The sequence below is a fragment of the Marmota marmota genome, unplaced genomic scaffold, assembly GCF_001458135.2.
Source record: "Marmota marmota marmota unplaced genomic scaffold, marMar, whole genome shotgun sequence".
NCBI classification, from domain to species: Eukaryota; Metazoa; Chordata; class Mammalia; order Rodentia; family Sciuridae; genus Marmota; species Marmota marmota.
In genome coordinates, this window is record NW_025999928.1 from 2900417 (window position 1) to 2922496 (window position 22080).

Genomic DNA, 22080 nt, shown 5'->3' on the forward strand with positions numbered 1-22080 from the left:
GCCCATCATAAATATTTGTCAATATACTATGTCATATATGTCATATATACTATGCCATACATGTATACCCATGTTTATAGTAGTGGAATTCATGGAACCAGCCTAGGTGTCTAGCAACAGATAAATGGATAAAGAAGATGTAGTATATATAAACAATGGTTTTTATTTAGCCATAAAGAACTAAATTAAGTCATCTGCAAGTAAAGAGATGGAACGTGAGAGCATTATGTTAAGTGAAATAAGCCAGACTCCAAAAATCAAGATTGTTTGTTTTCTCTTACAAGTGGAAGATAAAGAAAAAGAAAAAAGAAAAAAAAAAAAGTGGGTTAAGAGGAATCTCAGGAAAATAGAAGGGAGACCAGTAAAGGAAGAGAATCAAGGGAAACAAGGGAGAGAAGGAAAGGGAAAGCAAGCACTAGAGAATGAAACTGACTAAATTATATTATGTGCATATATGAATATGCCGAAATGAGTCCCACTAATACATGTAATTATAATGCATCAATAGAAAAGTTTATGAAAACACAGCATTAGGTAACTACAGTTGGGAAAAGGGATTGTTCATACTATAAATGATACCTTTTTATGTTAATAGGAATGAACATCCTTTAAATCTACAAACTGACTTCCTGTTTCAACTGGCCAATTTATACTGTTTCAATTCAAACTGAATTGGAACACTAACATTGGTCAGCATTTATTAATTCTTAGGAGGGAAGTGCTGAGAACTCCCACTACTTTGTAATGTATAGATTGTACAAGAGAACCCAGAAATAACTCTGTAGGCTAAATATTAACTATCGACAGTTCATTTTTTGAAGTGATTTACAGTATACCATTAACCCTTAACAATGCACTACAATTAAGATGATACACACATCCCTAACTCAACAATTCTACCTCCAGGAAACAGGTACACTATGTCATGCTTCCAGGTCCATAACAAGGGCCAGGCATACACACCTCTACTAAACAAATAGCTGTTAAATGATGTTTGTGGCAGTAATGAAGGAAAACAACCCAAATGACCCTTAATATAATGAACTGGTTAAAGAAAACAATGAATGTATAAAATACACTATACAAAGTCATGAAGATGAGGCAGATTTTTTCTTTCCTTTTTTTTTTTTGGTACCAGGGATTGAACCCCGGGGTGCTTAACCACTGACCTTAACCTGGATCTTTGTTATTTTTCATATGAGACAGGGTGTTTCACTATGCTTTGGGCCTTGACACATTGCTGAGGAGGCTGGCTTTAAACTTTTGATCCTCCTGCCTCAGCCTCCCAAGCTGCTGGGATTATAGGCTTCCACTATGCCCAGTGGGGGAGGCAGACCTTTGCACAATGACATGGAAAGATCTTCAAGCCTATTAAGGGTAAAAAGCAAGGTGAAACCATAGCACATATGGGAAATAGTAATAGAGAGACAAGAATAATAAGAAGAGTGTAGATCAGTGGGTTTAGTTGTCACAGAAAGAGAAGAGGGTGCTACTGGCAACTAGTAGGTAGAGGCCAGAGATGATGTCAAATATCCTAAAAACCACTCTAAAACATCAACAGTGTGAAGGCAGAGAAGTTCTGGTTTGGCCATATCAAATATTATTATCTCTTCAAGGACACTAAGAGGTTGCTTTTGGAAGGAAGAATGACAATGAAGAGTCTAGAGTTGAGAGTAACTTCTTTTATACTGAATATCCCCTTCTGTATTATTTGAATTTTTAAAAATCATGTGCAGGGATGAGGGTGTAGTTCGGTGGGAGAGGGCTTGCCTAGCATAGTGAGACCTTGGGTTCAACCCCTAGCACCACAGAAAAAAAGAAAAGAAAAAAATTTCTAATTAACGAAAGCATATTGTCACAAAATATATTCATTCTGAAAAGAGAACTTTAATTTTTTAGTACATATTTGTTTGATAGGCTTTACTTACGTGCTCAGGCTTATCTTTAAGAAGCTGTTTTATCTTGTTTACTGCTGAAGGTGTCTGAAAAATGAAAATGTTATTAAGTTTTTAGCTATAAAACTAGCATTCTTGAATAGTCTTTAAAGACTATTAAAGTCTGTCTTTAGCAAATTCATGTGAAAGTTTTGTTTCATTCTTGCCAAGATACTTTGTGGCTTTTATACCCAAACACATGAAGGTCTGCTCAATTAAAACCTCTTTGTCAAAACTGCTAGCAACATCCTTTTAAATCTTGCTCTGATCTAGGTTAGTTCTCTCATATACTTACTGTATTATCTACTTACATTACAAGTGTGATTTTCCTAGGCAGCATTTATTTTGTGCCCTTACTGTATGCCCAGCAACAAACACACTGCCAGACACACAGAATGCCAATGAACAAAACCAAGTATCTCAGTGGAAAAGCCAACCCTCTCCAGTGCTTTTTCTATTGATTATTATTTTATACACACACACACACACACATATACATGTTGGGGGGGGGGAGAGAAAGAGAGTGTGTGCAAGCAAGAGAGTGCAAACTTACAATCTAATCCAAATCTATCAAAATGCACAGAAGGAAGAGTATTACCGGCATAAAAGAAACCCAAGGTATGCTTCTCAGTCACATCAAATGCTCACATAGGTTTTCAATGTGAATTAAACCAACATCTCTGGATACCTAGATGAACATAACTAGACAATGATAAAAATGTTGTTGTTTCTCAGGAAGAATGGTTTAACCTGGCTCAGTGATCCTCAACATGAGAAAAATGTGATGACCTATCCTGTGCCCTCAGGTTAGCATTACCAAACCAAACTTCTTGGGAAAGAGGCTACTGAGAAGAGTCTGTTTGGGGGCTTTTTGGTCTACTTCTTTGGTGTCCTCCAAGGCAGTTATGTTAAGCAGCTTCTCTGACTCCTAGTCCCTTAACTGCTGAAATATGGATAACAGTCCCTCTTCTTTAGGATTCTAGTGAGGATAACATACTCAAATTCAGGAAAGGCATTCAGGACAGTGCCAGGCACAATAAGCTCAACTATTAATGAAGAGATGATGTATTTCCTAGTTTCTGATTTATGAGCTCCTCTAACCAGCAATGCTGTACTGGTCCTTTGGTTTTTGTGAATTCCTGATGTCCATATTATGACCTATGGCTTAGTAGTCAACTGTAGCCAGGACTCAAGTTTCTACTGGGGGAAAAGACCCAAGGATTGGCCCTGGAGTGTGCTGTCTGGGTTGGGGCTCGCGGTCACATGACAAGAATGCTTAAACACAGAGTGGACCCTAGTTAGAAGGGTCATGAAGTCAATTTAGAAGGTCGATACCAGCATTTTAAAAAACAATAAAAAAAGCAGATGTTAAATAAGTGAACCATTTTAAGTTATTAATGTATGATATGTGTGTGTGTAGGTCTGTATTTCTTATGTTACTGTAAAAAAAGAGAAAAAAATCACCATCAGCAGATGACTTCTATTTCTCTCTCTCTCTCTTTTTTTTTTTGGTACTAGGGATTGAACCCAGGAGTGCTTTACCACTAAGCCTCATCCCCAGCCCCTTTTTACATTTTATTTAGAGACAGGTCTTGCTATGTTGCTTAGGGCCTTGCTAAATTGCTGAGGCTGGCTTTGAACTCATGATCCTCCTGCCTCAGAATCTTGAGTTGCTGGGATTACAGGAGTGCACCACCATTCCTGGCTGGCAGATGGCTTCTAAAGGCCTTTTCCCACAGTTGTATAAGAAGAGTAACAGAGCAACAAAACACAGAGGGCATTATAAGGAAATGCTCAAAAGCAGAATTACAGCATCTTTTTTTTTTTTTTTTTTTGAGATGACAGAATATCAGCTTTTTAGAGATATACTTATTAAAACTTTTTTTTAAGTGCTTGTTCACTGTTCTAAATGGATGCTAATAAAAGCAAGCTTTATTTTCCATTTGTAAATTTTCATGGGCATATTTCCTAGGTGTGTGCTTAAGAAATTAATCTACTTCCTGCCAAATAAAAAAAAAAGATTTCTGTTAAAAAAAAAAAAAAAAGGCATAACCGTGGAAAAATATTTGTTCAAACTAAAAACTGATGGTTAATTTTGGTTTAGTGTGGCTGGTAAAAGGTGCAGAGAGTCCAGGTGCTGAAGAAAACATAGGGCTCTCCTCCTCCACTAGCTCCAAGTTTTTTTTTTCCTCCTTTCCATGTGATTTTCTAAATTATCAAATTTGGTTTTACAAAATTATATATTTTCTTCTTTCCTCAACTCCTAGTAGAAAACATTTAAACACAATAAAAGGAAGCAAGTCACAGCAAATGGTCTATCTATCAAAATGTTAGACCAAAGGTTGTTGATGTTTATATTGTATACAGAAAGGAATGAATGAGAAAGTAACATTAAAACAGGATTGTGTGCCTGGAAGCTGTATTTATAAGAACCAAAAAAAAAAAAAAAACCAAAAAAAAACCCATTAACTTTCCTGGGTCAGGTGAAAACAAAACATGCTCTATTGAGGGAATGTTACTACTGATGTATAACACTGTTAACTGAGTATTCAACCAAGGGGAAAATGATGGTTCTAATAATTTTGAAGTGATTGATTTTTTTTTTTTAAGACGTCAGAATGAACAAGTCCTTTAAAAAAAAAAAAATCTCTATTTCCTCAGAAAACTTGGAATGGAACCACCGTGTGACCCAGCTATCCTATTCCTCGGTTTATAGTCAAAGGACTTAAAATCAGCAGTAATGCAGCCACGTCAGTGTTTATAGCAGCTCAATTCACAATAGCTAAACTATGGAACCAACCTAGGTGTCCTTCAATAGATGAATGGAAAGAAAATGTGAGATATATTTTTTATATATATATACATGTGTGTGTGTGTGTGTGTATATCTCCAATGGACTACTTAGCTTTAAAGAAGAATGAATGAAATTATGGCATTTGCCAGTAAATGGATGAAGTTGGAGACTATCATGCCAAGTGAAATATGCCAATCCTAAAAAACCAAAAGCCGAATGTTTTTTCTGATATGTGGATGCTAATTCACAATAAGGGGGTTGGGGCACTAGAGAAGTTACCTTAGATTAGGTAGAGGGAAGGGAAGGAAGGGGGAGGGGATGTGGGGATAGGAATTATAGTAGAACGAAATAATGTTCTGTTATTATTACTTTAAGTATATATGCGACTGCATATATACATAATTTTCTTATGTATATATGTGACTGCATGACCAATTTGATTCTACAACATGTACACTTAGAAAAATGAGAAATTATATCCCATCTATGCATGATATATCAAAGTGCATAAATGCATTCTACTGTCAGATATAACTAATTAAAACAAATTAGAAAAATTAAAAAAAAAAAAAACCTCTCCCTATAAAAAGTACCTTCTAGGGCTGGGGATATAGCTCAGTAGTACAATACTTGCCTAGCATGTTTGAGGCTGTGAATTCAATCCCCCTTCCCTCCTCCAAAAAAAGGACTTTGTGTATCAAGTACAAGGCAGAAGCTAAATATCTTACTTTGCCCAAGGACTGTTTGCATAGTTTGGCAACTTTTTGTTTAGGGAAATCAATCTGGAAAATGGCATAAAATCTTCTACCATATGACACGCAGCCTTACATTACCAATGTATTCTTTAGGACAACTAGGGGACCCCTATTTCCCCCTCAAAATCGATACTAATTAGCAGGGCACGGTGGCACACACCTATAATCCCAGCAGACTGGGAGGCTGAGGCAGGAGGATCATGAGTTCAAAGCCAGCCTTAGCAATTTAGCAAGGGTTAGCAACTTAGTGAGATCCCATCTCTAAATAAAATACAAAAAAGGGTAGGAATGTGGTTCAGTGGTTGAGTGGCTGAGTTCAATCCCCAGTACCCCCCCAAAATTGATATTAATTGTATTGTCATTAATTGTGACTTAATAATAATTAATCTCAGATTTAGTCTGTGAATTTAAAATTTAAGAGACTATTAAAATCCATTGAAACATAATGTTTTGGTGGTACTGGCGACTGAATCCAGGGACATTTTACCACTAGGCCTCATCCCTACCCCTTTTTATTCTTTTAACTTTTTAATTTTATATTTTTTTTGAGACAGGGTTTTGCAAAGTTGCCCTGACTGGCCTTGAATTTGCAATCCTCTCCTATATTGCTGGGACTATAGGAATATGCCATGGCACCCAACTAGGAACAAGTTCTTTTTAAAGTGAGAGAATTATCTTTTAAGATATTTTGGGCCAATTTAAAAAAGATCTACTTCCAAGCTATTTTTATTATTATATTTATAGGAAAAGACACTTACAAACATGCACAAACAATTATAACCTATTTTAATTTTATTAAAAATCTGGCATTTTAATGTTTAAAAGATGTTAGGTAAATGGCAACCAATGAGCAATGAGTATATTTTGTTACACTACTATTTAGCATCTATGACTGGCATTAGGGTGTTTTTCTTTTATCTTCTATTCACATGTATTTACACTTATAAAATATTTGTAGTGTACGTTTACATTTTAACAGCTCCCATTAAAATTTTTAACGTTATCATTCTTCTCATTTGATACACAGTAATAAAGATATCCATCATTTATTGAATACTTTCTAGGTGGTGGATATTATATACATACCGTGTTTTTTAAAATTTTTATTTTTCAGTTGTAGTTTGACATAATACCTTTATTTTATTTATTTTTATGTGGTGCTGAGGCTAGAACCCCGGGCCTCACATGTGCAAGGCGATCACTCTACCGCTCATCCACAACCCCAGCCCCAACCATGTTTTTTTTTTTAAAGAGAGAGAGAATTTTTTTAATATTTATTTTTTAGTTTTCGGCGGACACAACATCTTTGTTTGTATGTGGTGCCGAGGATCGAACCCGGGCCGCACGCATGCCAGATGAGCACGCTACTGCTTGAGCCACATCCCCAGCCCCCCAACCATGTTTTTATTCTTACAATTCTGTGATTATTTTGATGTTGGGGATGAACCCAGGGCTTTGTGAAAGCTAAGCACATTCTACTACTGAACTACTCCCGATGTTTTAATAGTTCCTAAATTGCCTTCATGTAAAAATCTTAGTTCCTGGTCACTGTTTCAAAGGACTTCTGGTTCTGATACAAAGAATTATAGCTTATTAAATATTAAGCATTTCTAAACCCTTATCAACCAGGTTCCACTAGAAAGTTAAGCCCCAAGGCACCTCTGTACATAACTTCTCTTCATGTTTCAACAACTATATTATTCAGTGTACCATTATCATCTTATAGAACTTTGGTTGTACTTTATGTACAGTGTGGGTCATCTATAATCCTAAATTAGGATTACACTCATTTTGACTTGTTAAATGCCAGAAATAAAGGTGCCTGTTTAATCTTTGTGTTTTGTAATCATATGTTACTCTGGCTCCTATGAATTCAATTTCATTTTTCAATTCCTTGTCAATCAAGGGACCACTCATGGTTTGCATAAAAGTTACATAGGCAATTTATCACCAGTCTAAACACTTGTTTTGAACAATCCACCAATTCTCTTCAGAACCAACACAAGTTAATGCAGACAATCTGTAATTTTTTCATGTCATCAATTGCTTTTCCTAGCCTTTCTGATCTGAGGCAGACTCCACAAGTACATTCCTTTTTGAATGTTGCAACATGTCAAATTCCTGATGTAAAAATTTATATATCCAAGTAAATTTATCTCTTTCTTGTTTTATTATCTCTTCTTTTGGGTGCTCTTATCTGTCTCCATTTATTAGGCCTTTGATCACTTCCCTACTTCTGTGCTTGACATAACATTCTGGGTTTAAAACTAAACACAATACAGGCCATAGTGTTTTGAGATAAGGGTACATATACTAGGACTAAATTGACAGCCCATTAATACAGATCATGGTGGAAAAGTAGCACTAATGTGCTTTTTCTCTCCCACCATCTCCTAAGAAAATCATAGGGAAAGAAGCTTCTCAAGTCAGTCATAACACTTAGGATTTAGATAACAGACTCCTACAGTAGAGCCAGGCAACATGGAAGACCCTGAAACCTGACAACTGCTATAACATGTAATGAAGAAGCAGCAAGCAAGAGGGGAGAGAGGTAGTTAGCCTGAGATTATGAGATGTGTTATTATTCCTCGTAAGAGATGGCAAAAGCTTTCTTTATGACTGTCCATGAAGGGTGGAAATTCATTATTTGTTGTTCTGAACCAGAGTAGATCTTGATATATCTGCTGAAAGAACAAGAATGGAGTGGAAGGGAATGACACAGAAATTCTGAAGGAACAGATAACTTGCCATACGGCGATCGAAAAAGAAATGTCAGAAAACCATCCTTACCTTCCGACTTTTCTTAGATCTACTATTATTAGAATTCTTTTGAATTCTGAATAATTTTTATTAAGATTGAAATGAGACACAAAGTATGAGCTGTGCCCTTTAGTTAGTTCTCAAGGCTTTGGAAAATTCTAGATTCCATGATACATTTTCCACACATGAAAATGTACTGGCTAATACAGAAAAGTAATACAGAATACAGTATGAATATAATTGGGGTAACCTCAAGGGCCTAAACACTGATGAAGTAAAAATAAATTCTTCCAGCTGATCACGACTTGACTTTTATTTCAACTAATTTTATGGCAATAGGTCTTCTGATTCCCAGTCTCTAGGCGAATGCTTGCACAAAGAGTGGGTTAACTAACAGTATTTGAGAACAAGTTGAACTGATCAGAAGGTTGCTTACTAAGGTGCAAATGAGTTGGCACTAGATAGAAGAAATGGTGGCACAACATTTTGAGTGCTACCACTGAACTGTACCCTTTAGAAAGGTTAATTCTACGTAATACGAGTTTTCCTTTAACTAAAAAAATCCAGAGTTCCGAGGGAGTACAGTATACTCAGTGAATTCTTTTAAGTATCTGTGGTTTGCGTTCTGGTCTCCTTTCTGTGTGTTTGACCTCTCTCCCAGAAAACGCTGTGAACTCAGCGTGAAAATCTTCATCCTTTGTCCTTTGTAAAACCCTAGGATTGCAGGAGGCTCACGGGGTGTTTCAAAAAACCTCCGCTACCACAGACACCAGGAAGTAACTCTTTGTGCGCCGCAGCCTAGCCCTCGGAGGGGGTGGGGGCTTTATCACCTCTCGGCCTCTCGCACAGGCGGGCTCCGGGGCTCGCCCCTACCCACGCACCTCCTGGGCAGGACTCCTGGTGTCGTCCTGCCAAACCTGGCACTAGGTACGTCCGATCTCAGCGAAGGAGACCTCCGGCAACTGGGGTGTAGCAGGGTCGCCGCTAGGCTCGCGCTGACACACACCGTCAGCCTCCCCGNTATCTTGTTTACTGCTGAAGGTGTCAGGGTGAGGGCGGCTCGGGTGGGCTGCAGCTTCCTCTTGCTCACAGCCCGGACAGTGGCCCGGACTAACGAGGCCGACATCTTCGCCGTCCCGGCGCCCGGGTGCCTCGGGCCGGAGCTCGGCCACCTCAACCTCTCTCCATGGACACTGCGGGCGCATTGACGCCACTAAGCTCCGGCGCACAGCGCCCCGGGCCCCGCCCCGCCCCGCCCCGCCCCGCCCGTACCCGCCATTGGGCGGGGGGTGTGAGTGACGGGCCGCGGGGCGGGGCGGATTTCTGCGGGCAGCCCTGCTAGCAGCTTCTAGGACTGCGCGCGGCTTGGCTGGTAGTGTTTGTTAATCACCCCGGTGGGTGCAGGGACACGGGAAGTAGGCCGTCACCGCCGAGCACGGAGTCGGCGCGACCTCGTGGAGCGCAGATGGGGGACAAGCCATGACCTCCGACCTCGCTGACTTCTGAGGAGGGTTGCTGGGCGAGGTGCGGCGCCATCGCCTCCTGTAACAATCAGTAACAGGCTCTTGAGGCTTCAGAGCGCCCCCGGGAGTTTTGTTCTCTAAAGGAGAACCGTTCCGATAATCGGACATCTACATCATTTTTTTCCCCTTCCCTTTTGTCCAACTCCGCAGTTATTAAGAGCACAGAATTGCTGCGGAGTTGTGCATTATGCAGTTCCCCTCTTTCCCACCTCTAGCATGCTCTACTGCTGGGGATGCTAAAGGATGGTGACTAACGCAATTTTTGTTCTGGTGCTGAATGCGGAACCCAGCTTCACAGTGACAGGGCGAATAGTCACGTTTGTAGAGGGTACCTATCAGTACCTGTTGCGAGACCTTGTCTGGCTGCTCAGGAGCATAATTCTTATTAATTAAGCAATATTCTTGAACATCAGGCACCGTATCCCAGGCATACACGGGAAGCCACGTAAACAAGTGAAGGTTTAGGATAGAGACAGGAATTCTGTGGAGTGGTGCTGGGGGAAGGGGTATAGATTATTATTCAGTGTTTTAATAATGGAAAGTTCTTCAGAGCCCGCTTTTTCTCTGATCCTCTGGAACATACAAGGTCTGAAAGGATACCTCACAATTATCAGGCAGTCTGTCTTCCTGTTTCAGAAGAGGAATTGCATCGACAGGACTTTTTGTTGTTAATACAAACAGAAAATGGGGGGGTTGAGAGGCAGTAGGGTGGTGGGTTTGTCTTGGCTTCATCTTTGGATGATTTGGGATAAGGTATTTATTTTTTATGCCTTTCCACCTACAGATATTGTGAAGATTAAACAAGTTAATACATAAAAAATCCTTGGAAGAGTGCAGGCACATAACAGTACTCAATAAACATAGTTAATTGATAATGAAGATGCCATGTATTGTGAAACTACTTTGTATGAAACTGTAATGGACATGTTGTTTAGTTCTCAAAACCCATATGATGTACAACATCAAGAGTGAACCCTAATGTAAACTACAGACTTTGCATAATGATGTGTCAAACCAGGTTTTTTGATTTTAACACATATACTATTGTAGTGCAGAATAATGGGAGTGGTTGGTTGGCATGTGTGGGAATAAGAGACATACAGAACTCTGTACTCTGTCAATTTTGCGATGAAACTAAAATTGCTCTTACAAGTAAAATTAAAAAGATGCCATGCATAATTTTTTCAATTACTGAAAAGCTGTAAAGCTGCGTAGCACTTTACAGGTTTGAAAAGTACCTTGTTGCACATTGTGTCCTACTGGCCTTACAACTTTGAACTGAGGGGGGCAAAAGAACCAGCTTGTCTATTACACGTGGTGCTTAAACTCAAATTCTCCAACTTAGTGCATTAGATGCTATTTAAAAAATCTAGTCCTAATTTCCTAATTCAGGATCCTGTGGGGTTTTAAAAAATTATATATACATATGTTGTTGATGGACCTTTATTTTATTCATTTATTTATATGTGGTGCTGAGAATCAAACCCAGTGCCTCACACATACTAGACAAGTGCTGTACCACTGAGCCACAAACCAGCCTTCCTGTGTATTTTTTGATGATGGGAATCAAACCCTGGTTCATGTTAGGCAAGTGCATTGAGCCAAATCCCAGCCCTAGGATCCCATGTATGTTTAAAAGCCCTTCTTTCCTTTTGAAATTCACACTATTCAGTTTTTCACTTGGGTAGCTGTTTTGCTTGTAAGCATGACGTTACATAATCTTCTTGCCAGTGGATCAGGCATACCTAATGTTATTTGAAACTGGCAGTCTCCTGAATATGTTAGGAAAGTTTTCACTTAATATGTGAGCATAATTTATCTCAGAGCAGCAGCTGTCCTGTGGTGTTGAAACAAGGCGTAAACACTAATAATGCTAAAAATTTGGAAGGGAAGAAACATCCGATTCTGCACTTCAGCATTTAGTTTCACAGTTCTAGACATTTCCCTAATAAGACCTCACTTGATCCTCATGACTCTGTAAGGGCAGGTATGATTTCCTTGTTATAGGATGGAAACTTAACTATCTGAGGTTAGGAGGTTTGCTACACAGCTAGAAAACTGGCAGGGCCAACCCTACCCAAGTCTAGAGTTCCACCTAGTGAAAGTGCAACTTTTTTAACTATTGCTGTCCAAAACGCCTGGTTTGAAGAAACAAAAACATAAACAAACAAGAACAACAATAAAAAAAACCCCACACTATTCTAAGCACTTCTTTACAGTTTTATGGGGAGCTGTAAAAATTGTTTCCAACTTTTCCCCCTTGTAACACTGTGAATTCTACTCATCTGTACAGGATTTTTTTTTTTTTCCACCTGGGAAAGTTTTTTTTAATTTTTTTTCCCTTAGAAGCCATCTGTGAAGCATATTTCAAAAGGAAAAATAAACGTATTATCTAAGAACATTTTAAAAACATGTTTAAACCTGCACATTACTGATACTATCCACACTGAGCAAGATATAAAAAAATGTTGATTCTGGACCACTGCTATTATAAAAAAAAAAGGGGGGTGGATTTCAGTCAGGCATGGTGATGCAACCTGTAATCCCAGTCACTTGGGAGGCTGACATAGGAGGATCACAAGTTTGAGGTCAGCCTCCGCAACTTAGTGAGACCCTCAGCAATTCAGCAGACCCTTTCTCAAAATAAAAAAGGTTGGGAACATAGCACTCCATGGAAAAGCATCCTGGATACCTCAGTATCAAACAAAACAAAAACATTGGTAGTGGAGCACTGGTGGTGCTTGTTAAGACCAACAGGCCTGATGTAATTGAAAAACAGCAATGTCTTAAGAATTACACTCTGCATGGAGTGCTGAGAAAGGGTTGTGACCATCATTCAAGTGAAGAGCCAGGAGAAATCCATTCTCTAGGTTTGCAGGTAAACACTGTTCATTGTCCCACAGATCCAGTGTGAGGATTCAAAAATCAAACAAACTCCAATGTATTGGGTAGTATCTAATATAGAAATCTGAATAAAATGTAGGAAACCTTAACATTATTAAAAGGATACAAGAAAGCATCGTTTCTATGACAAGGAAGAAAATATAACAGTAAACTAGAGGAAAAGGAAGGTGTAGGTAAGTTAAGAAAGAATGATGACAAAATTCATATTAGAAAACAGCAAAGTGACACTAAAAATCAAGCCAGTCATGTGAAAATTAAACTTGAGAAGTTTTCTAGCATGATGAAAAGGAAAGATGACAGAGCATGGGATATTGAGAAAAGATAAGAGTTATCAAAAACAAAAGAAAATACTTTCTCAAAAAGGAAATGAATAGGGAGACATATTGAATTTTGTTCCAGTCACTGGAGAGACATTTTTAGACTGAGGTAATTTTCTTTCTTAATTATGAGGATAAATAAAAAGTATACAGTATAGAAGAACCAAAGTATAAAAACAAAACTATCCAGGGAACAAAAATTAGGCTGGTCTTAACAGAACTCTTCTGCTATAATGCCAGAAGACAACAGAACAGCATCAACAGGCTTTTCAAAGAAAGTGTGACTGACATTGTAGCCCAGTTGACATTAATGCCCTAAGCAAAGAGAAGAAACCAGAAGAGCCAAAGCTGAAGAAAGTCATGTAGAGCAGGATCATCCCAGGTTGTGCAATTGGTGAGTCTGTTTAAACTGAGTAAGGAACAATCAGAAATTGTTTTGTAATTGTGACTTTCAAATTCTAAAGTTCTTTTTTTTTTTTAATTTATTTTTTAGTTGTAGTTGGACACAATACCTTTATTTTATTTTTATGTGGTGCTGAGAATCGAACCCAGGGTCTTGCACGTGCAAGGTGAGCGCTTTACCGCTGAGCCACAACCCCAGCCCTCTAAAGTTCTTAATTTTGATGATTCTTCCATAGCTGGGATGTTTTCAAGTACTTTTATTTATTTATTTAAATAAAAAAAGGGGGCTGGGATGTAGCTCAGTGGCAAAGTGTCTGCTTTGCATTCACAAAGCCTTGGGTTTGATCTTTAGTTCCAAAAAAGACACAGGGTGGTGGTAGTGGTGGGGAGTATATGCCTGAGTTTTCTCACATTTGTAGTGCTTGCCAGTAACATTCTCTGCATCCTTCAATTTGTGTCTTTTGTGTTCATACCTAGGGTCTGGCACATAGTGGGTTAAGATAAACATCAATTATCACAGGGCACAGTGTGGGTTAAGATAAATTTATCAATTATCACAGGGCACACAACAAAGGGAACTTCCTGTGCATCCTATTAAAGAAGATTTGGCCTGGGGGAATAGCGCAGTGGTAGAATGCTTGCCTAACACATGTGAGGCCCTGGCTTCTATACTCAGCACTGTCCCCCACCCCCCCAAAAAGAAGGGATTGAGATTTACATGGTCCTAACTCCTTGATTTATTTTCCTAATGAAATTTAGAACTCTTTCACTAGAAAATAATGTGGATAAAATTACAGGTGGAAATTTTGATTTTATTTCAAAATGATAAATAAACGGAGGCATAGTTCTGACCATGTACTACTTTGGAAAGGCTTGTGAAGTTAGAGAAACAGTTCTGTGAGGGCTCCAGTCAGATCCAGAATGATGCCAATCAAACTTATAATTGGCAGAGACAGCATCACTGATCTTAAGGTTTTTAAAAGTTCTCCACCCTAATTTCTGAATATCATAAAAAGTAAAAAGCACTTTTGTCACTTTTCCCTTGAAAATGTTTTTACTAGTAAGCAAACAGAACTACTTGTTTTCCTGACTTCATTTTTATAGCATAGTAGTTCTGTCAATTTACTTAAAATTAGAGAGGAAAACACCCAGAGATCTCTCAGTGGCACTTGCGTATCCACTAAGGCTCACATAAATACTCATGTTTATGTTATCACTTCTACAAAGAGCAATAAAATAATGTTTGTAAATCCTAAGTACAGCAGTAGCAGTTCACACATATTTGATACGCTTCCACACAAGGATTCAGTAAACAACAATAAATATAATTTCCCCTCTTCAAAACAAACAGGGACTTATAGGGAAAAAAGGAGTTAATTTACTTGGGGTTTTTCAGCACACTATTTTTTGTGTGCTTACAAAGAATTAAAACTATGAAGCTGTATTCATTGAATACTTGCCCATAGTTAGTTACACTTTTTTTTTTTTTTTAAAACCTGGCTTAAATACATACATCATGGCTTTCTATTAAAAACCTTAAATCTATGGGGATTGGTGGTAGATAAGACTATATTAAAATTTTTTTTCCTCATTAATATCATTAAATTAAAAAAATCCGACATTTCCCTTGAATGTTAAGTTGAAGCCTGATCTATGCTGCTATGTCCTGTGAAATGAATCTAATTTTCCAAGTGAATAGGGATGCCTGAGTGGCCATTAGAGTGCTGCATTTTCCTTCCCTCATGATTCCTGCTGGGTCCTCTTCGATGAGGCTTTTCCCTGAGTCATATATTTACTGGAAAGGCTACCTAGAGAAGGGGAAAAAACAAAACCCAACATAAATGAAACAAGTCTCACTTCATCAAAAAAATCATAAAATTACTTCTTATTGTTAATTACAGAATTTTTTTCATCAAAACGATCATTTGTTTTGAATCAAGTAATTAGACTAGATATAAAAAAGTACATATGACATATTAAACATATGCTTAGTCAACTCTTTCTAAATGCAGACAAGCTGCTTAGAGTGATTACTTTAATACGTTTATCCATTTGTTACTTTCATGTTGGTGCAGAGGGCAGATAAACCCAACTTTTCAAGACTCTGCTTTACATAGATTAGTGTCCTCATTTGCAACTAACTAGAATAGATTGCAAAGAATTCTTGGACCAGAAATAAATATCTTGCATCATTACTCTGCAGATTAAGTTTTGGATGGTGACATGGTATTTATAACTAATAAAAGAAAAAAAAGAAATTTATTATATTTATAAGTGAAGGACAGGAAAGAGAATTACTAAGTCAACCATACAGTAGTGCAGTTACTAAAGTTTGTTCTGGAGCCTAAACAAATAGATCAATGCAACAAGAGAGAGTTGAGAAATTCTTTAGAGATGATGCATAACAGAGTACTTGTACATAATGAAGGTTGCAATTTCAAACCAATAGGGGAAAGTATGAATTATTCAATAACTAGTATTGTATCAAATATATATTTTTTGAGGGAGAAAGAAGTTAGTTTCCTTTCTCCAACCATATCCCTGCTTCTTCATTCATTTCCAAAATGAATTACAGAATTAAATATAAGTATAAAAAAGTCAAAGTATAAGCAGTAGCAAATACTTAAAAAATAGTGGGTGGGAGCGTTCCTAAGCATATCATATCACCATACCTAAAGGACTTATAAGTCAATATAGAAAAGATGAACACCAACAGGTATCTGGGCAAAGAAAAAAAAAACAATATACAAAAGAGAAAAAGTGGCTAAATATATGTAAAAAAAGTACTTAGCATTACTAAAGTCAAGAAAATATAGACGTGCATGAAATGAATACCACCAAAATAGTTTTCGTCTGTCAAATTTGCAAAAATTAACATTCTGACAAAATCAAGTATTTGTAAGGATGTGATGTGTGGAAATAGCTCAGACACTACTGGTGGGAGCTGCAATTGTTTAGCCAGTAAGATGGTAATTTAATAGTATCTAACTAAAATGCACATATACTACGATGTAAGGATTTCACTTGTAGGTATACTAACCTATAGAATCTCTCATACATGCTCAAGGAAGACTCCCACAAGGATGTTCATTACAGTACTGCTTATAACAGCAAAATATAAGACCCAGGTATAAATGCCCATATCCTAGGCAATAAAAACATAAATATTTTGTATTCATATAGTGGAATATTGTACAAAATACTAAATATATATAGCAGCATATAAAAATCTTAAAATTATTTTAACTAGATATGAAAAATAGGTGGGGAATAAAATTCTTATTTTAAAGTTTACAATATGCCATTTAAATGTAAAAATTCATCAAGTACATACATGTAAGAGTTAACTTATAATAATGGATGCTTCTTGGGTAGAGTGGGACCTGAGAGAGATGGGCCTGGTGATGACAGTTAAAGGGTACTTCTACTATATTAATAGTCTTTTATTTAGAATCAAAGATTAAACATTTTTCTAAGAACAGTACTAATGACATGAGAGGCTGAAGCAGGAGGATGGCAAGTTCAAAGTCAGCCTCAGCAACACAGCAAAGCCCTAAGCAACTTAGTGAGATCCCGTCTCAAAATTAAAAAAAAATAAATAGGGCTAAGGATGTGGCTCCGTGGTTAAGTGCCCCTGGGTTCAATCCCTGGTACCAAAAAAAAGAAAAAACAAACAAAACCCCCAAGCCCCCCAAACTATTGGAATTGAAAATGAATGGAACTTTTATATAATCTAAGGGAAAAACATAAAATTTATAAAATTTTTACACATGGTTTGAAATCACCTAAACATTGGCTAAATCAAACTATTAAAACAAACAAACATGTATGGTAAACATATCTAAGTGAGGATGAAATAAGAGTTGTTGATGGTGAAGTGAAGATTCTTGTAACACTTTTGACAAAGTGTGAATGAACTCCTGTGCAAAAGATGCTCCTAAAAATAGAAATGAATACTGTGATATAAAAATACAAATCCATAAATAAGATGTAATGAAAATGTGAAAAATGTTAAGATTTCAATGGTTATCACAGAAATTCAGATTGGTAAAATATAAAGACTATCCCCATGAAGTCAGTGTTTGAGAAGAATTATTCATTAACTCTCTGGGATTGTCAACAGTTATAGATTGACAGTAGTGGCATCATGGTCAAAATGTACACACTCTAATCTACCATAAGTGAGGATTTATCCTGACAAATAGGCAAATACACAAACATTCATTATAGTGTTACATAAACAGGTGTCCATGTGTTCTCAGCCTACTTGACAGGGCATGTAGGTAAGGATAGTTTTAAGAAAGCCTATTTCCAGGGGATGGGGGGCAGGGATAGGAATGGGAAAGACAATAGAATGAATCAGACATAATGTTAATATATTCATATATGAATACAAGACCAGTGTAATTCTATATCATATATAACCACAAGAATGGGAAGTTATACTCCATTGTATATATGATATGTCAAATACATTCTACTGTCATATATAACTAAAAAGAAAAAATAAACAAAATAGAATAAAAAATGAGCCAATTTCCAGCTTTCCCACTTCTTTTTCCAACACCCCTTTCACAATTATTCCTTTTCCACTTCACAAAAGAAAGGCATAAATCTCCTAACTATCCAAATCTTACTGTGGTGCATTTCCCAGAGGTGAAAAAAACTTGGCCTCTTATATGGAGTATATATACATAGACTTTTTCAAGACAGGAGTCTGAGAATGTCTCTTAAAAGATGCACTGTTCACTCTGTTACTACAGCAAATTGAAACTTAACTCTGAACCTGTGTACTGTGTTATTCAGTGTTTTTTCATAGTACTTTACAGCCTTTTCATAGTAACATTGTGAGGAGGAAAGGAGGCAAACAAAATGCTGATATAGCTATAGTAAATGTGAATGCTTCTAATAAAAACACCAATTTTCAGCTTTTATAAAATTACATTGATAGCGGGTGAACTGGGTCTCTGTGCAGTGAAATTGAAAGATCTATAAGATGTGTTTGTAGAAAAAGCAGAAAATAAGTCTTATTTATATGGAAAATTTAAAAAAAATTACATTGATACTGGATGACCAATACAAATAATTTTTGATGACATATCCCTATATAATTTTTGGCCATATAATTAAGAAGGAATTAAATAATTGGATGTCATTGTTAATTAAAATACAGCTTCCATTTCCAAACTCTTAAAGTAATTTATTATTTTAATTTATTACTATAAAGCCTAATGAACTTTCACAATTTATACAAACCGTAAAACAAAAAAGTTTAGGATTAGAAATGATAAAAAACTACTTTCACTCACGCAATAAGTAGCACTGATCTAAAGATACATGAATGCATGGGGAAATATTTCATAAATACCTCATTTAATGAAAGTAATTTTCATCAGTAAGTAAACATAAAATGTAAATTTTAATCAAAATATGTAACATTTGTTACATGATCAATGTATATATAGCCTGAAATTGTAAAAACTCAATGTAGAAATTTTTACACTTTAAGATTTAACAAAAAGCTTTAAAATCCAATTTATATAAATGTTTTTATTATAGATTAAGTATGAGATTAATCAATAGGAACAATTAAATACATAATGATATATTTGTAGACTGGAATATTAAGAAAAGGTATCAAAGAATGATCTATATTCACTGACAATGAGTTCTTCCCATGTTATTTGTAAAACTATTTCTATTTTAAATTTATTATCATAAGGAGGAATGCTTTTTTATTATTTTTTTTTAATGGGTAGGCTTTAAAATTCTGCTCAATGATAAAAGCCGTTTATACATCAATATGAGAAAAGATATTTACCAATGTCTTGCAGCATTTATAATTTTTAAGATTTCACAGCATGGGATTAAAAGGCAATACATGAAAAGACAGAAGTACTGATTTTCTGTTCATTTTTGTTTTAAAAAAGGATGCAGGAAGATGATTCAGAAATGAAAAACTTAATTTTCTGAGATTCTCATACTAAATTGTTATATGCAAATCAGTTATTAGGAATAAAAATCAATTATGACTGGTACTGCATGCAAACTTCATATACTCTGCTTTCTTTCTTTTCTTTTTTGGTATCAGGGATTGAACCCTGGGCTGCTCAACGACCGAGCATCTCCAGCCCTTTTTTAATATTTTATTTAGAGACAGGGTCTTGCAGAACTGCTTTGAACTCTCAATCCTCCTGCCTCAGCCTCCCAAGATGCTGGGATTACAAGTGTGCCCCACTGTGCCTGGCCCCACATACTCTTAAAAAATTTCCAGTGTGAGCTGGGTGTGGTGTTGCATAATTCAAAGTTAGCCTCAGGAACTTAACAAGACCCTATCTTGAAATAAAAAATAAAAAGGGTAAATATGTAGCTCAGTGGTAAAGTACCCCGGGTTCACTTCCCAGTATCAAAACCAAAACAAAACAAAAAACCAAACCAAAACAACAACAACAAACATAAAAAACCCCACAAACAAACAAAAACAACTCCACAGAAATCCCAGGGCTTATTTGCCCTATAGGTTTAAAAGACAAGTTGTGGCAGGATGTAGACGGTTAAAGACAACAACAAATAATTTGCTGACTATAATTTACTGACTGTTGAAATAGATCTGAGGCTCTGTTAGGTGTTTTATCTAAATGAAGTTAATCCTCACCATGGTCCTGTGGGGTGTTAGCCCCAACTAACTGATCAGGAAACTGAGGCACAGGGAGCTTGGAGAACCAGACAGATGTCACACAACTAGTAAATAGTTGGGCTAGATTTTAACTCAAATGCCTGACTCTCAAACTTATGTTTTTGACTGCTGCCCCATTTGGGCCTGAATATTTAAGGTATTGTGCTAGGTGTCTGCATGTGGCAGAGAGAAGTAATATCAAACAGCAAGGAAATTTCCAGAACATTCTATCCATTATTATTTTATTAGGGAGTTATTAATTCTATAAATAGCCTAATGGAAAGGACAGGAGCCTGGTACCAGGAGAAGAAAGAACTTGATGGGGTGCTTGGTATTGGTGGGTACTTTAATCTTCTTAGCACCCTGTGAGATAGATGGTGCCAATTTGATAAGACATCTGGAGCTCAGAGAAACTAATTTTTAAAAAAATATTTATTGGGGCTGGGATTGTGGCTCAGCAATAAAGCGCTTGCCTAGCATGGGTGGGACCCCGGTTCGATTCTCAGCACCACATAAAAAAATAAAGGCATTGTGTTATGTCCATCTACAAAAAAAAAAAAAAAAGATTTTCTCTCTCTCCTTTAAAAAAATATTTATTATTTAGTTATTGTTGGACATAATACCTTTTTATTTTATTTATTTACTTTTATGTGGTGCTGAGGATTGAACCCAGGGTACTCTATTACTGAGTTACATTCCCAGTCTTTTTTAGTTTGAGACAGAGTCTCTTTAAGTTGCCCAGGCTAGACTAGGAACTTGTGATCGTTCTGCCTCAGCCTCCCTAGTCATTTGAGATTATAGGCATATGACACAGTGCCCAGCACAAGATGTATATTAGCTTTAGTAGGAATAATGCTGGCACCTGCAGACCTGATGATACCTCACAAAAATGGTGTGTCAATGCAATCATCACCATGAACCTTTTCCATGCTTTCACTATATATAGATGCTGTTTCATGTGCTTTTACATAGACTTCTCAATATCCTTACCTGTCAGATATTATGATACCCCCTTTTCACAGATGAGGACACTGAATAAACAGGTTTCGCAACATCACAAAGCTAGGACTCAAACCAGGGAATCTGACTGCAGAACCAATGTTTTTAAACACTGTGCTCTCTAATTCTAGCCAATGTGAACATTTTGACCAAGCAAGGACTGGTATTTTTCCTATGTAAAATGTTTTTGGAAACATCTGCTCAGGGCTAACAATTATAAAAATAACATTCCTTTTGCTTGTTTACACATGGAATCTCCCTGATCCTCAAACTCTCAGAGGATCCATGGGAAAAAAAGTCCCATCAACTGGTTGAGTCTGTTTCCCACACCCTTCCCTCTGGTGGTGTCTTTCCAAGGTCTGCCTGGTTGTGATCCAGCCCATCAGTCTTCTCACCCATCTTTCACGTTTCTGTTGATCAATCAACCTGCCTCACAGTAGGCCCCATTCTCACTTTTCTTCTGCCTATTGGGTTTGGGGGCTGTACCCAAAAGAAAACAAAAACAAAAATTTCTTATTTTTAAGTCTACATATTCCACTGAGAACAATTACATACCTTCTCAGGAATTAGTTGTTTTTATTTTCGCTTAGAACCTCTTACCTGCTTTTCATGTACCAACCCCTTTTTGTGTCTAAGTGAAGATTTCTGATTCCTTTTCTTTGAATGATCTGATTTCATTCTACCAACCAATTTCAACCTCTATTTCTTTTAAATTTTCATTGTGAAGAGATGTGATGCCACTTTAAATGCTTTGTCCAATCATTAAACTGCCACCTACCCAAGTGTGAAACTCACACATCAAAGAAATGTCTAGCTCTGTTTAGATCATTATTTATAGACACTTAAATATTTGAATAAGTTAATACTTCTATTAATTCTTGTGTTAATAACTTAAGAGACAACTGAATACTCCTATGTCCAGAGCTTTATGAGGTTGTAATCAAGGTACCTTGCCTTGACAGACTGGGCCAGGGAGACCATGGAAGGAGAGCTCTCTCTGCTGTGGGCTCGGGAAC

General features: G+C 36.9%; 2 protein-coding genes across 13 annotated transcripts in view; both read right to left on the reverse strand.

Moving 5' to 3' along the window:
- The window catches only part of Isca1 (iron-sulfur cluster assembly 1), a 13686-nt gene extending 4239 nt beyond the window's left edge, over positions 1-9447 (reverse strand). Inside the window, exons 1-2 of the mRNA XM_048800472.1 lie at positions 9268-9447; positions 1929-1961 (exon numbers count right to left, since the gene is read on the reverse strand). Of these exons, the coding sequence (XP_048656429.1) occupies positions 1929-1961; positions 9268-9369 (135 nt within the window). The 5' untranslated portion in view covers positions 9370-9447. The remainder of the gene's footprint in view (positions 1-1928; positions 1962-9267) is intronic.
- A 4733-nt stretch (positions 9448-14180) lies between these two features.
- Positions 14181-22080, reverse strand: part of Tut7 (terminal uridylyl transferase 7) — a 59155-nt gene continuing 51255 nt past the window's right edge. For 8 of the 12 annotated variants that reach the window (XR_007346544.1, XM_048800466.1, XM_048800467.1 and 5 more), the window contains 2 exons: positions 15137-15197; positions 14181-15040 (listed from right to left, as the gene is read on the reverse strand). Coding sequence is in view for 11 of the 12 variants with exons in the window: in XM_048800466.1 (XP_048656423.1) it covers positions 14995-15040; positions 15137-15197 (107 nt within the window). In the remaining variant the exon portion in view is untranslated. Of the gene's footprint in view, positions 15198-16436; positions 16535-20801; positions 21545-22080 lie in introns of those variants that run through there. The other 4 variants (XM_048800469.1, XM_048800464.1, XM_048800465.1 and 1 more) reach the window with 4 other exon arrangements.